The sequence below is a fragment of the Saccoglossus kowalevskii genome, chromosome 13 (genome assembly GCF_978046115.1).
Source record: "Saccoglossus kowalevskii chromosome 13, keSacKowa6.1, whole genome shotgun sequence".
In the NCBI taxonomy this organism is placed as follows: Eukaryota; Metazoa; Hemichordata; class Enteropneusta; family Harrimaniidae; genus Saccoglossus; species Saccoglossus kowalevskii.
Genome location: NC_140653.1, coordinates 29,310,288 through 29,327,275, shown reverse-complemented (window position 1 = coordinate 29,327,275; position 16,988 = coordinate 29,310,288). Strand labels below are relative to the sequence as shown.

The 16,988-nt window shown below is 36.3% G+C and overlaps 1 protein-coding gene across 1 annotated transcript; it reads left to right on the top strand.

Annotated features, from left to right (window-relative positions):
• The first annotated feature begins 2,612 nt into the window (after positions 1-2,612).
• On the top strand, positions 2,613-6,257 carry LOC100372408 (uncharacterized). Its single transcript, XM_078009073.2, has 2 exons — positions 2,613-3,069; positions 5,597-6,257. Exons 1-2 carry the CDS (start codon positions 2,736-2,738, stop codon positions 6,160-6,162), a joined length of 900 nt encoding a protein of 299 aa, XP_077865199.2. The 5' UTR covers positions 2,613-2,735; the 3' UTR covers positions 6,163-6,257.
• Positions 6,258-16,988: the final 10,731 nt, after the last annotated feature.

Below are 16,988 nucleotides of genomic sequence, written 5' to 3'. Positions count from 1 at the left end.
AAACAATATCCGAATTTATTCACACTATACCCTAAACAAAACAGATTTAAATTAGACGTTTCGCTATTCAATAATTCAGGTTAAAGGTTACAATACTACATCTCCCTATTCTTTTGATTTGGTATTTTCAAGTCTGTCTGCCATATTTGTTTTTAACGAGAAAAATATTTAAAACATTAGAAATTGTGGATAGTCCACTTCAACTTACACATTTACCCAAAAGAATACAGTGTACCATAACCAGCTCAAACACATTGTGTAATATCAAAGAAATGTATTCTTAGGTGAGACATTGATTGAGGTACTGTCATATTAACATGTTGCCAATCCTATACTAAATTTGGTTAATCCTAGACCATTGTAAACAAAATGTGGCCAATAATTGACTAATTTGAACAATCAAATATCATATATAATCAATACTGCGAAATGGAAATGTGTCCAATTATATACCAAACGTGTTCAGTCTTATATCAAATACTTCTAATCTAAAATGAGGCCAATGCAAGACTAAATTTGATCAATCATATCGATATCATATGTTCAATATCTGTTACAGCCTTAATTCTCCTTCTTCAAAAAAACGTCATAACTTGACAAATTAAGTAACGCATGGTCGTTCATACATTCCCGAACCGTTAATCGTCTTACTCTTCACCTGTTTCTCAAAGTCAAAATAAAACGTTGCCACTGGAATCTTGTTACTTGATTACAACTCGTGCCGTTTATTTCTCGTCATGTTCTGACAGGATAATGTTTGCTACCTTGGCAACAATAAAATCAACGAGGCGATTCACCTGAAATGTGGATATTAACAAAAATACAAATTATACACAGCAACAGGTGGTTCTCATTGCATTGTGTTATTTAATTCATTTTCTGAAATTTGATATCAATCATCACTTTGGTCAGGGAAGTGGACAGAAAAGATATAAATCCACGTCAGACTGCTCATGGATGTTTTTAACAATCCAAATAGGCTGTCTGTGAAAGTTGAAAATCACGTGGATGTGTCCAATTTAAATTTATTTCGATTCAAATCGTTAAATACCGGTACTGACGATTGAAAACCAGGTACGGCTGTCCGCGAATCTTTAGAAACAAAACACGTGGATATCCGATTTAAATTCATTTCGATTTAAACCGTCAGTACTGACGATTTGAATGCTTCTCCCAGTGTCAATGAAAGTTTTTCAAAAACATGCGTGAATATTTTGATTTCAATCGTTAATACTGGCGATTTAAATCCAAGTAGGGCTGAACTTTACTTAACACGTGAATATATCTGATTTAATCATCAATATTTCATGGTAAACATACAGTATTTTTCCAGGCACGCAGCATATACCCAAATTCGCAATATTAATATTGATATCTGGGTAATGCGTCATTAGCCCATTTAGATTTAAATGCAAAATGAATTTAAATTTGATTTATCCACGTATTTTAAAAAACTTACACCAACATTTTGGACATCAATTTTAATCAATATTGACGAATCATCAATTGTGAATTTGATTTAAATCGGATATATCCACAATTACGCCGTTAGTTTGACATAACTTTAAATTGTCAATATTGACGGTTGAAATTGACGTGAAAATATCCAACTTAAATTCATTTGTATTTAACTCGTTAAAATATCCCATTAAAATCCGTAGAAGATTTTGATAACCCGTGGGCATATCCGAAATAAATTTCTTTGAATTCTATATAGCTGTTGAGTTTTTAACAAATATGTGAATACATCCGATTTTTTTTTAAACAAACCTTTCAGATTTAAATCAATAGCCATTATATTCGATTTAAATAAACACAGGACTCTTCCTGACAGTTAAAAAACATGATATTGATGATTTAAATCAAAATAGAATTAAATCACCCAGCCCGACTTTTGTTATATGATGTGTACCTGGAAATAATTTCTAACCAAATTACATTCCATCCACTTGAAATTAAATCAAGTGCATTTAAGTCATTAAAATTTGCAATTTACAGCATTTTTTGTCGCAACGTTAACGAGTGGCGGATTACCGCGGGATGACTGGAACTAACCCTCGTTTTAGATTTGTAGTAGGGTTTGTCTAGTGAGCTTTAGAATACTTGTAGAGGACTTGTTTCTTTATTTTGGTTTTCTTCCTGGTAGGCTCAAGACGAGTATCCCAGCCATTTATGCATCATTGATTTCCCGGCCATTGTTTGTGTTTGTCCTCAAAAATAACATCTATTTGCATCATTGTTCGCTGCCTATACTTGTATTACAATGACAGACGTTACGGGGATGGTGTGCTAATCGATTCATCTGCCTAGTCCGATTCACGTTGTGAGTAATTTCGCCAAATCATATATTGCCAACTGTACCATCGAGATGGCGTTATTATGGGTTTCGGCGCCGTTGATGATGTGACAAGCGGTCGGAGTTCAGTTGACACACGTCCTTTAATCGAGTAGCCTCAGCGAACGGTTCCGTGTCATTCACACTCGAACAGTTTGGATAGACCAGCAACTAGCTGTGTAAGTGAATAAAAATAGAAACACGTCCGCTCGTCTAATTCTAAATTTAGAGGTCGTGTTGGTAAGTAATGATGAGGCATATTTACTGTAGATGACAGCGAAAATGCCCGGGGGATTGACGTAAGCCTGATCGAAACAGCTTCGATGATATAGACTGTGGAATATAAACTGGTAAGACATCACGCACAGAACCGGGGGTTTTGACGCCACCGGGCGTGACAATGCCGGAGGATAGGTCCGGCAAAGTCACCCGTCAACAACCGACATCGACAAACAAGATAAACGCAGCTGTGCTAACACTAGCGACGTCGAGCACGATCCAACTGCTTTACGACAAACTCATCGAATCTCGTATTGTCAAGAAAGTTAAAGTATTTAAAATGACGGGTGGGGTTGTCGTGACTTCGCAGGACCTGGAATTGTTCGACGTGGTTATACTATGCCATTCTCGGAGATGGAACTCTTCCGGTGGTTACCGACAGCGCTTCAATGAATTGACAGAACTTCCATACCAGAGTTATCAACACATATTGCGTGACGCTGAGCGTGTGAAAGGTGAGTTCTTGAGATACGATATTAAATTGCGTGGCTTTACCAACGTAGATTTGTTTTTGTTTTTTATTAAGGAACAATTTAAATATGGTTATGTCTCTGACATGTTGCTTTGATTGTCATCTCGCCATTTTTTCTCGCTACTCATGTCAACCGCGTTAGTTTCAAAAGAAGCATTTTTTTTCCGCCACAGTTTCATGGTGTTATATGAAAACTGCTTATACTAGTACATTTACAAGTTTGCGTATTACAATTTGATCGTGTATAAGCCTGCATATTATGACCGGTATCCAGAAAGAGGGATTTTAGGGAAGCGAGAGTACATGTGCTGTGTGGACTAGTGCATGGTTTGGTGATAACATTATCATGTTAGTATATATTCCTATACAGTTACACCTGAACATATGGTTCGTTTCATGGTGGTCGTTTCGTGTCGATTCAACTGCTACTCCAAAAATAACTATTTTTTAAAATTGATTTCTTTATTTTGTTTTCTTTTAGATTTTTACAATTATACACAAATAACACTTCTACGTGTCTAAACTCGCTCACAATGGAATATATATAGTGGGCTGGTCGATTGTCACGATAAAAAAGAGATGGAGTTCCCCCATCGGGGAGTGGACATACTCCCTTTAATTCTGAATAAAACCATTTTTTAATTTGTTCGATATGGTCTGTTATTTGCTATTTGAGTTCACCGAGATAATATACGTCAAAAATCTGCAAATACCGTGACAAATACTAAAATAGTGAATTGCACTAACCAATCTCTGACCGTTTGACCTTAAAGATGCAATATGAGCGAACACACACACACACACACACACACACACACACACACATATATATATATATATGAATTTCTGTAATACGAATAAGGATATTAAATATATATATATATATATATATATATATATATATATATATATATATATATATATATTTAATATCCTTATTCGTATTACAGAAATTCATTGAACAAATATTATGTGCTACAAAAACAGATAATCATAGTTTGAATATTCACGAACATACACTATTTCAATTACATGTTTTAGTTGCATAATACATCTGTAAAGTATATGTTGTTAATTATAGTGATTGAATGAGACTAATAGACGCATTTTTCCTCGCTGTGGACCACAGGCCTTAACGTACACAGATATCAGCATAATAAAAATATAATAAAGTAATGAACACAATAAATTTAGCAAACACAAAATATATACACACGTAATTACATACATTAAAGTGGTTAGAGTGGCTCAGTGCGTTTCATTAATGCACGGTGCACAAACTTTGATAAATTGGGAATTTTTAACATAATATTTGGAGATATATTTGTCTCTTAAGTTTTTGAAAGCGGGACAGGATAAACAGAAGTGATATCAGTCTACTATGACTCTGCTGATACAGAAAGGAACGTGTTCTCTCGAAACTGGGGATAGTAAAATGGCTGTCAGTTTCGATTGGCATTGATTGCACAGCTACCTGTCACCGGGACAGTGCAACCATGAAAGCTATATTAGTGACGCAGTGTAGGTAAAATTCATAAATTGGGGTCGTTTTGAATATTTCATACTGACCAGGTTTTGGATAATTGTCTGTTTTAACTTTCAAATTAATATCTAAAAATATAGTTTGTAAAAGGGACCTGGGGGTATTACGTAACTCGTCACGGGTACTAAGGAAGCTTGTCCGAGATTTCATACGGGTCATTAAATGATATTCAAATTAGCCGCCATTAATAGTAATGATTCTAATCACAATTTCAGATGAGGGATACAGATTCACCGAAATTTAAGCTAATTCATTATTATTTATCTGCATGGATAAATATCTCCCACGTCTCAAGATTATGTTAGTACTTAGTATTGTCAAATACTATGGTGGCTTCCTTGTAGTACACGTATTCGTTTAGTCATCGTATTCTCTTCAGAGATCAACTGACGAATATAATGTATGAAACTGAGACTGAAATTATCTTTAACAACTATATTTTCGCCAAAATTATGCTGGTAGTTTATTTGTATTTTCTGTACAAGTATCCAAATTCTATAAACAGTTTGAGTAAAAATAAATAATTTGATAGTTTTGTCATCAACGGGGTTGACAATAACAATCAACATTTTGATATTTGAGTTGTAATAAGTTTAAATTTTACAAAAGTGGACCTTCGTGACGAGAGGGTAACTTCTGTGGGTACTACTAGTACACATAAAATGAAAAAAATATCAAAATTTAAATTATATCTCGTTATTCGTGTTATTTGCTGAACTCACGCGAGATCTTCAGGCAATATCACACCAAGTGTGTGCATCCTCGGTTAAACACATCTCGCTACTCTTAGTGTTATTATAAGATTAGTTCTCTCATTTCTGAGAATTTCTACTAAAAGTACATCGAATGTATCAGATATGCTATGTGTTCATCACCATGGGCGATGACATCACTGTGTGTGTCACAAACACTTGAACTTCCAGAAAGCGGTGGACTTTTTATTAATTGACATGTTTACCCATTGCAGGTAAAGAATGCGTTATCATGGTGCTTCACGACATGGACATGACGATGACAATGGCAGAGAAGGAAGACAGGCGGCAAGATTTTCTAGACAACTATCACCAAACTATGACCCGCTACGTTACGGATGTCATCATTTGCGGCGATATCAGCAGCGTCAGCAGTTACTGTTTTGACGCGGTCACAGAATTTGATGACGAAAATATCAGACAACTGCACAGATTTCTACGGCGGGCGATGCGGGCAATTAGTGACAAGCAACGTGATAAAGAACTTAAATCAGAAGAACTGACCCCAAATGACGGGTGCTGTGTTTGCAGCAATTGGATACGTAAATTGAATCCTTTCGCTTCGGAATCGGAGTCTGTAACGAACTCAATAACAGGCGCAGTGAATGGGTACGATAAAGAGCTTATAGGCAGTGCGGCGGTCCGGTACGACTCGATGGGCACCGTTGACATCGAGCTAAGAGCAGTACCTGCTCAGTTAGAACACTCTCTCGATATGTATGACTCTGGCAGTAACCCACTTGTTGCCAGTAACAAAAGTTTCAACGGTACTGGGCGATAAAATGGCGTATTTTGAAACGTGTGGGTATGTGTGTGTTTGTAAACTCTATATTTACAATTTCATCGAGGCTTGAAAATACAAAGGCTTTCGGTGGATATGATGTTTTCTTTTCTGTTGCTGCATTGTCTGTTGATTATCGTTTCCTATTTTAAATGCTCCTGTCCTGCATGATTAAGTTATATTATGTCTTGACCCATTCGTTGGCCACTCGTGTCGGCTTTTAGAGGAAAAGAACGTACAAAATTTGTTACATGGTGTACACGTAAAATGTGCAACTCCTTTGTTTATCTCACGTGTGACATAACAGCTAAATAGGGATAATCCATGTCCCAAAAAATATCCACCACAAGCGGTCACACGACTGAAGTTTTTTGGGTAGTGTTCTTGTAAGGTATGAATGCGACTTGGTTTAACGACTTGCAACCCTACACTAAGCACATTTGTACATGTTCAGACCCGGGAGGATTACCAACGATTTGTCTTTAAAATGCATTAATATCGTGTCATCTTGAAGGAACAACCACACTTGATCGCATCCAAACACTGTATAATACCTCATGCTGTATCGCAGCTTCGAGAAGTGTGTTTCCTTATAATGCTTGACGTTGATGGCGTACTAGTGCCTACGCCGAAATAAAATTTTCCGCATTGAATGGGCCTGAAATACCACAAGTCACAATTCACTACAGGGAAGTATGACGCCGCTGTTTTGTAGAAAAATAAAACGGAAAAGCAATCATAGCTTTGTTGATGTGTGGTTCTCGTTGTTTTATGTAAATGATGTACGGGTGATGTCAATGAGGTCGTTACAGTGCAGGGGCGGATACAGAATTTTTTATGGGGGGGGGGGGGGGTCCAAACTTTAAAATCGCCAGACTACGTTAATATTTTTTTTTATATTATACCAAAACAAATTGAATAAGAATTATGTTACCTGTGTTTAGCGCCCTCTGTGATCAGAAATTACACTTTACGCGGAATTCGTTTATTTCAATGTCAGTATATTTGTATCCTGGTATGGGTATAATATGGTGTTTCTACCCCATTTTACTATCATGGCCTCACTTTCGCCACAAAATTTCTCAAAGACAGATGCATGTCATGTAGCACACCTTTAAAATATATTTACAAAACATGAATGAACCTTTTCCAAATCGGGTCTATCGTGGAAACCTCATACATCACCGCAATATATGACAATTAGAATAACTTTACAGTCATACATCCTAAAGAACTTTTGACATCTACTGAATTTAATTGGTTAAGAAATGTTGTAATGCTGTCAACGGCCTGTCTACCGCGACTTGACAAATTGCGTTGTGGTTGATACCAGACACCGGTACGAGAAAGGTCTCTGGTATCCAAGATAAACATTGGAGACCATCGGCACTGGAATATGTGTTGTCATTTACTTGTAAGCTGGTCGGGTCGAGCCACTGGGGTTTCTGTCCTCCTGAATTATTCTCAACGAAAACAAAGAAGCAATCAACAGTGGAGTTCTCGAACATTTCACCAAAAAAAATTGAGAGAAAATTCGCCTAGTAATATTTATATACAACAATGTAACAACTTATAGCAGCATAACATTTAAAGAACGATAGTTGAACCCCCATAGACTACAATGTAACAACTTATAGCAGCACAACATTTAAAGCATAATAGTTGAACCCCCATAGACTACAATGTAACAACTTATAGCAGCACAACATTTAAAGCATAATAGTTGAACCCCCATAGACTACAATGTAACAACTTATAGCAGTACAACATTTAAAGCACGATAGTTGAACCCCCATAGACTACAATGTAACAACTTATAGCAGTACAACATTTAAAGCACGATAGTTGAACCCCCATAGACTACAACATAACAACTTATAGCAGTACAACATTTAAAGCACGATAGTTGAACCCCCATAGACTACAACGTAACAACTTATAGCAGCACAACATTTAAAGCACGATTGTTGAACCCCCATAGACTGCAATGTAACAACTAATAGCAGAACAACATTTAAAGCATAATAGTTGAACCCCCATAGACTACAATGTAACAACTTATAGCAGCACAACATTTAAAGCACAATAGTTGAACCCCCATAGACTACAACGTAACAACTTATAGCAGCACAACATTTAAAGCACGATAGTTGAACCCCCCATAGACTACAATGTAACAACTTATAGCAGCACAACATTTAAAGCACGATAGTTGAACCCCCCATAGACTACAATGTAACAACTTATAGCAGCACAACATTTAAAGCACAATAGTTGAACCCCCATAGACTACAATGTAACAACTTATAGCAGCACAACATTTGAAGCACAATAGTTGAAACCCCATAGACTACAATGTAACAACTTATAGCAGCACAACATTTAAAGCACAATAGTTGAACCCCCATAGACTACAATGTAACAACTTATAGCATCACAACATTTAAAGCACGATAGTTGAACCCCCATAGACTACAATGTAACAACTTATAGCAGCACAACATTTAAAGCATAATAGTTGAACCCCCATAGACTACAATGTAACAACTTATAGCAGTACAACATTTAAAGCACGATAGATGAACCCCCATAGACTACAATGTAACAACTTATAGCAGTACAACATTTAAAGCACGATAGTTGAACCCCCATAGACTACAACGTAACAACTTATAGCAGTATAACATTTAAAGCACGATAGTTGAACCCCCATAGACTACAATGTAACAACTTATAGCAGCACAACATTTAAAGCACGATAGTTGAACCCCCATAGACTACAATGTAACAACTTATAGCAGTACAATATTTAAAGCACGATAGTTGAACCCCCATAGACTGCAATATAACAACTTATAGCAGCACAACATTTAAAGCATAATAGCTGAACCCCCATAGACTACAATGTAACAACTTATAGCAGCACAACATTCAAAGCACAATAGTTGAACCCCCATAGACTACAACGTAACAACTTATAGCAGCACAACATTTAAATCACAATAGTTGAACCCCCATAGACTACAATGTAACAACTTATAGCAGCACAACATTTAAAGCACGATAGTTGAACCCCCCATAGACTACAATGTAACAACTTATAGCAGCACAACATTTAAAGCACAATAGTTGAACCCCCATAGACTACAATGTAACAACTTATAGCAGCACAACATTTGAAGCACAATAGTTGAACCCCCATAGACTACAATGTAACAACTTATAGCAGCACAACATTTAAAGCACAAAAGTTGAACCCCCATAGACTACAATATAACAACTTATAGCAGCACAACATTTAAAGCACAATAGTTGAACCCCCATAGACTACAATGTAACAACTTATAGCAGCACAACATTTAAAGCACAATAGTTGAACCCCCATAGACTACAATGTAACAACCTATAGCAGCACAACATTTAAAGCACGATAGTTGAACCCCCATAGACTACAATGTAACAACTTATAGCAGCACAACATTTAAAGCACGATAGTTGAACCCCCATAGACTATAATGTAACAACTTATAGCAGCACAACATTTGAAGCACAATAGTTGAACCCCCATAGACTACAATGTAACAACTTATAGCAGTACAACATTTAAAGCATAATAGTTGAACCCCCATAGACTACAATGTAACAACTTATAGCAGCACAACATTTAAAGCACAATAGTTGAACCCCCATAGACTACAACGTAACAACTTATAGCAGCACAACATTTAAAGCACAATAGTTGAACCCCCATAGACTACAATGTAACAACTTATAGCAGCACAACATTTGAAGCACAATAGTTGAATCCCCATAGACTACAATGTAACAACTTATAGCAGCACAACATTTAAAGCACAATAGTTGAACCCCCATAGACTACAACGTAACAACTTATAGCAGCACAACATTTAAAGCACGATAGTTGAACCCCCCATAGACTACAATGTAACAACTTATAGCAGCACAACATTTAAAGCACGATAGTTGAACCCCCCATAGACTACAATGTAACAACTTATAGCAGCACAACATTTAAAGCATAATAGTTGAACCCCCATAGACTACAATGTAACAACTTATAGCAGTACAACATTTAAAGCACGATAGTTGAACCCCCATAGACTACAATGTAACAACTTATAGCAGTACAACATTTAAAGCACGATAGTTGAACCCCCATAGACTACAACATAACAACTTATAGCAGTACAACATTTAAAGCACGATAGTTGAACCCCCATAGACTACAACGTAACAACTTATAGCAGCACAACATTTAAAGCACGATTGTTGAACCCCCATAGACTGCAATGTAACAACTAATAGCAGAACAACATTTAAAGCATAATAGTTGAACCCCCATAGACTACAATGTAACAACTTATAGCAGCACAACATTTAAAGCACAATAGTTGAACCCCCATAGACTACAACGTAACAACTTATAGCAGCACAACATTTAAAGCACGATAGTTGAACCCCCCATAGACTACAATGTAACAACTTATAGCAGCACAACATTTAAAGCACGATAGTTGAACCCCCCATAGCCTACAATGTAACAACTTATAGCAACACAACATTTAAAGCACAATAGTTGAACCCCCATAGACTACAATGTAACAACTTATAGCAGCACAACATTTGAAGCACAATAGTTGAAACCCCATAGACTACAATGTAACAACTTATAGCAGCACAACATTTAAAGCACAATAGTTGAACCCCCATAGACTACAATGTAACAACTTATAGCATCACAACATTTAAAGCACGATAGTTGAACCCCCATAGACTACAATGTAACAACTTATAGCAGCACAACATTTAAAGCATAATAGTTGAACCCCCATAGACTACAATGTAACAACTTATAGCAGTACAACATTTAAAGCACGATAGATGAACCCCCATAGACTACAATGTAACAACTTATAGCAGTACAACATTTAAAGCACGATAGTTGAACCCCCATAGACTACAACGTAACAACTTATAGCAGTATAACATTTAAAGCACGATAGTTGAACCCCCATAGACTACAATGTAACAACTTATAGCAGCACAACATTTAAAGCACGATAGTTGAACCCCCATAGACTACAATGTAACAACTTATAGCAGTACAATATTTAAAGCACGATAGTTGAACCCCCATAGACTGCAATATAACAACTTATAGCAGCACAACATTTAAAGCATAATAGCTGAACCCCCATAGACTACAATGTAACAACTTATAGCAGCACAACATTCAAAGCACAATAGTTGAACCCCCATAGACTACAACGTAACAACTTATAGCAGCACAACATTTAAATCACAATAGTTGAACCCCCATAGACTACAATGTAACAACTTATAGCAGCACAACATTTAAAGCACGATAGTTGAACCCCCCATAGACTACAATGTAACAACTTATAGCAGCACAACATTTAAAGCACAATAGTTGAACCCCCATAGACTACAATGTAACAACTTATAGCAGCACAACATTTGAAGCACAATAGTTGAACCCCCATAGACTACAATGTAACAACTTATAGCAGCACAACATTTAAAGCACAATAGTTGAACCCCCATAGACTACAATATAACAACTTATAGCAGCACAACATTTAAAGCACAATAGTTGAACCCCCATAGACTACAATGTAACAACTTATAGCAGCACAACATTTAAAGCACAATAGTTGAACCCCCATAGACTACAATGTAACAACCTATAGCAGCACAACATTTAAAGCACGATAGTTGAACCCCCATAGACTACAATGTAACAACTTATAGCAGCACAACATTTAAAGCACGATAGTTGAACCCCCATAGACTATAATGTAACAACTTATAGCAGCACAACATTTGAAGCACAATAGTTGAACCCCCATAGACTACAATGTAACAACTTATAGCAGTACAACATTTAAAGCATAATAGTTGAACCCCCATAGACTACAATGTAACAACTTATAGCAGCACAACATTTAAAGCACAATAGTTGAACCCCCATAGACTACAACGTAACAACTTATAGCAGCACAACATTTAAAGCACAATAGTTGAACCCCCATAGACTACAATGTAACAACTTATAGCAGCACAACATTTGAAGCACAATAGTTGAATCCCCATAGACTACAATGTAACAACTTATAGCAGCACAACATTTAAAGCACAATAGTTGAACCCCCATAGACTACAACGTAACAACTTATAGCAGCACAACATTTAAAGCATGATAGTTGAACCCCCCATAGACTACAATGTAACAACTTATAGCAGCACAACATTTAAAGCACGATAGTTGAACCCCCCATAGACTACAATGTAACAACTTATAGCAGCACAACATTTAAAGCACAATAGTTGAACCCCCATAGACTACAATGTAACAACTTATAGCAGCACAACATTTGAAGCACAATAGTTGAACCCCCATAGACTACAATGTAACAACTTATAGCAGCACAACATTTAAAGCACAATAGTTGAACCCCCATAGACTACAATGTAACAACTTATAGCATCACAACATATAAAGCACGATAGTTGAACCCCCATAGACTACAATGTAACAACTTATAGCAGCACAACATTTAAAGCATAATAGTTGAACCCCCATAGACTACAATGTAACAACTTATAGCAGTACAACATTTAAAGCACGATAGTTGACCCCCCATAGACTACAATGTAACAACTTATAGCAGTACAACATTTAAAGCACGACAGTTGAACCCCCATAGACTACAACGTAACAACTTATAGCAGTACAACATTTAAAGCACGATAGTTGAACCCCCATAGACTACAACGTAACAACTTATAGCAGCACAACATTTAAAGCACGATAGTTGAACACCCATAGACTGCAATGTAACAACTTATAGCAGAACAACATTTAAAGCATAATAGCTGAACCCCCATAGACTACAATGTAACAACTTATAGCAGCACAACATTTAAAGCACAATAGTTGAACCCCCATAGACTACAACGTAACAACTTATAGCAGCACAACATTTAAAGCACGATAGTTGAACCCCCCATAGACTACAATGTAACAACTTATAGCAGCACAACATTTAAAGCACGATAGTTGAACCCCCCGTAGACTACAATGTAACAACTTATAGCAGCACAACATTTAAAGCACAATAGTTGAACCCCCATAGACTACAATGTAACAACTTATAGCAGCACAACATTTAAAGCACAATAGTTGAACCCCCATAGACTACAATGTAACAACTTATAGCAGCACAACATTTAAAGCACAATAGTTGAACCCCCATAGACTACAATGTAACAACTTATAGCAGCACAACATTTAAAGCACGATAGTTGAACCCCCATAGACTACAATGTAACAACTTATAGCAGCACAACATTTAAAGCACGATAGTTGAACCCCCATAGACTATAATGTAACAACTTATAGCAGCACAACATTTGAAGCACAATAGTTGAACCCCCATAGACTACAATGTAACAACTTATAGCAGTACATTTAAAGCACAATAGTTGAACCCCCATAGACTACAATGTAACAACTTATAGCAGCACAACATTTAAAGCATGATAGTTGAACCCCCATAGACTACAATGTAACAACTTATAGCAGTACAACATTTAAAGCACTATAGTTGAACCCCTATAGACTACAATGTAACAACTTATAGCATCACAACATTTAAAGCACTATAGTTGAACCCACATAGACTACAATGTAACAACTTATAGCAGTACAACATTTAAAGCACGATAGTTGAACCCCCATAGACTACAATGTAACAACTTATAGCAGTACAACATTTAAAGCACGATAGTTGAACCCCCATAGACTACAATGTAACAACTTATAGCAGTACAACATTTAAAGCACGATAGTTGAACCCCCATAGACTACAACGTAACAACTTATAGCAGCACAACATTTAAAGCACGATAGTTGAACCCCCATAGACTACAATGTAACAACTTATAGCAGTACAACATTTGAAGCACAATAGTTGAACCCCCATAGACTACAATGTAACAACTTATAGCAGCACAACATTTAAAGCACAATAGTTGAACCCCCATAGACTGCAATGTAACAACTTATAGCAGCACAACATTTAAAGCACGATAGTTGAACCCCCATAGACTACAATGTAACAACTTATAGCAGCACAACATTTAAAGCATAATAGTTGAACCCCCATAGACTACAATGTAACAACTTATAGCAGTACAACATTTAAAGCACGATAGTTGAACCCCCATAGACTACAATGTAACAACTTATAGCAGTACAACATTTAAAGCATAATAGTTGAACCCCCATAGACTACAATGTAACAACTTATAGCAGCACAACATTTAAAGCATAATAGTTGAACCCCTATAGACTACAATGTAACAACTTATAGCAGCACAACATTTAAAGCATAATAGTTGAACCCCCATAGACTACAATGTAACAACTTATAGCAGCACAACATTTAAAGCACGATAGTTGAACCCCCATAGACTGTAATGTAACAACTTATAGCAGCACAACATTTGAAGCACAATAGTTGAACCCCCATAGACTACAATGTAATAACTTATAGCAGTACAACATTTAAAGCACAATAGTTGAACCCCCATAGACTACAATGTAACAACTTATAGCAGCACAACATTTAAAGCATGATAGTTGAACCCCCATAGACTACAATGTAACAACTTATAGCAGTACAACATTTAAAGCACGATAGTTGAACCCCTATAGACTACAATGTAACAACTTATAGCATCACAACATTTAAAGCACTATAGTTGAACCCACATAGACTACAATGTAACAACTTATAGTAGTACAACATTTAAAGCACGATAGTTGAACCCCCATAGACTACAATGTAACAACTTATAGCAGTACAACATTTAAAGCACGATAGTTGAACCCCCATAGACTACAATGTAACAACTTATAGCAGTACAACAGTTAAAGCACGATAGTTGAACCTCCATAGACTACAACGTAACAACTTATAGCAGCACAACATTTAAAGCACGATAGTTAAACCCCCATAGACTACAATGTAACAACTTATAGCAGTACCATATTTAAAGCACGATAGTTGAACCCCATAGACTACAATGTAACAACTTATAGCAACACAACATTTAAAGCACAATAGTTGAACCCCCATAGACTACAATGTAACAACTTATAGCAGCACAACATTTGAAGCACAATAGTTGAACCCCCATTGACTACAATGTAACAACTTATAGCAGTACAACATTTAAAGCACGATAGTTGAACCCCCATAGACTACAATGTAACAACTTATAGCAGTACAACATTTAAAGCACGATAGTTGAACCCCCATAGACTACAATGTAACAACTTATAGCAGTACAACATTTAAAGCACGATAGTTGAACCCCCATAGACTACAACGTAACAACTTATAGCAGCACAACATTTAAAGCACGATAGTTGAACCCCCATAGACTACAATGTAACAACTTATAGCAGTACAACATTTGAAGCACAATAGTTGAACCCCCATAGACTACAATGTAACAACTTATAGCAGCACAACATTTAAAGCACAATAGTTGAACCCCCATAGACTGCAATGTAACAACTTATAGCAGCACAACATTTAAAGCACGATAGTTGAACCCCCATAGACTACAATGTAACAACTTATAGCAGCACAACATTTAAAGCATAATAGTTGAACCCCCATAGACTACAATGTAACAACTTATAGCAGTACAACATTTAAAGCACGATAGTTGAACCCCCATAGACTACAATGTAACAACTTATAGCAGTACAACATTTAAAGCATAATAGTTGAACCCCCATAGACTACAATGTAACAACTTATAGCAGCACAACATTTAAAGCATAATAGTTGAACCCCTATAGACTACAATGTAACAACTTATAGCAGCACAACATTTAAAGCATAATAGTTGAACCCCCATAGACTACAATGTAACAACTTATAGCAGCACAACATTTAAAGCACGATAGTTGAACCCCCATAGACTGTAATGTAACAACTTATAGCAGCACAACATTTGAAGCACAATAGTTGAACCCCCATAGACTACAATGTAATAACTTATAGCAGTACAACATTTAAAGCACAATAGTTGAACCCCCATAGACTACAATGTAACAACTTATAGCAGCACAACATTTAAAGCATGATAGTTGAACCCCCATAGACTACAATGTAACAACTTATAGCAGTACAACATTTAAAGCACGATAGTTGAACCCCTATAGACTACAATGTAACAACTTATAGCATCACAACATTTAAAGCACTATAGTTGAACCCACATAGACTACAATGTAACAACTTATAGCAGTACAACATTTAAAGCACGATAGTTGAACCCCCATAGACTACAATGTAACAACTTATAGCAGTACAACATTTAAAGCACGATAGTTGAACCCCCATAGACTACAATGTAACAACTTATAGCAGTACAACAGTTAAAGCACGATAGTTGAACCTCCATAGACTACAACGTAACAACTTATAGCAGCACAACATTTAAAGCACGATAGTTAAACCCCCATAGACTACAATGTAACAACTTATAGCAGTACCATATTTAAAGCACGATAGTTGAACCCCATAGACTACAATGTAACAACTTATAGCAACACAACATTTAAAGCACAATAGTTGAACCCCCATAGACTACAATGTAACAACTTATAGCAGCACAACATTTGAAGCACAATAGTTGAACCCCCATTGACTACAATGTAACAACTTATAGCAGCACAACATTTAAAGCACAATAGTTGAACC

Coding starts and splice junctions, on each gene's coding strand:
- LOC100372408 (XM_078009073.2), top strand. CDS start 2,736: ATGCCGGAGGATAGGTCCGGCAAAGTCACCCGTCAACAACCGACATCG. Junction 3,070..5,596: donor TGACGCTGAGCGTGTGAAAG/GTGAGTTCTTGA, acceptor TACCCATTGCAG/GTAAAGAATGCGTTATCATG.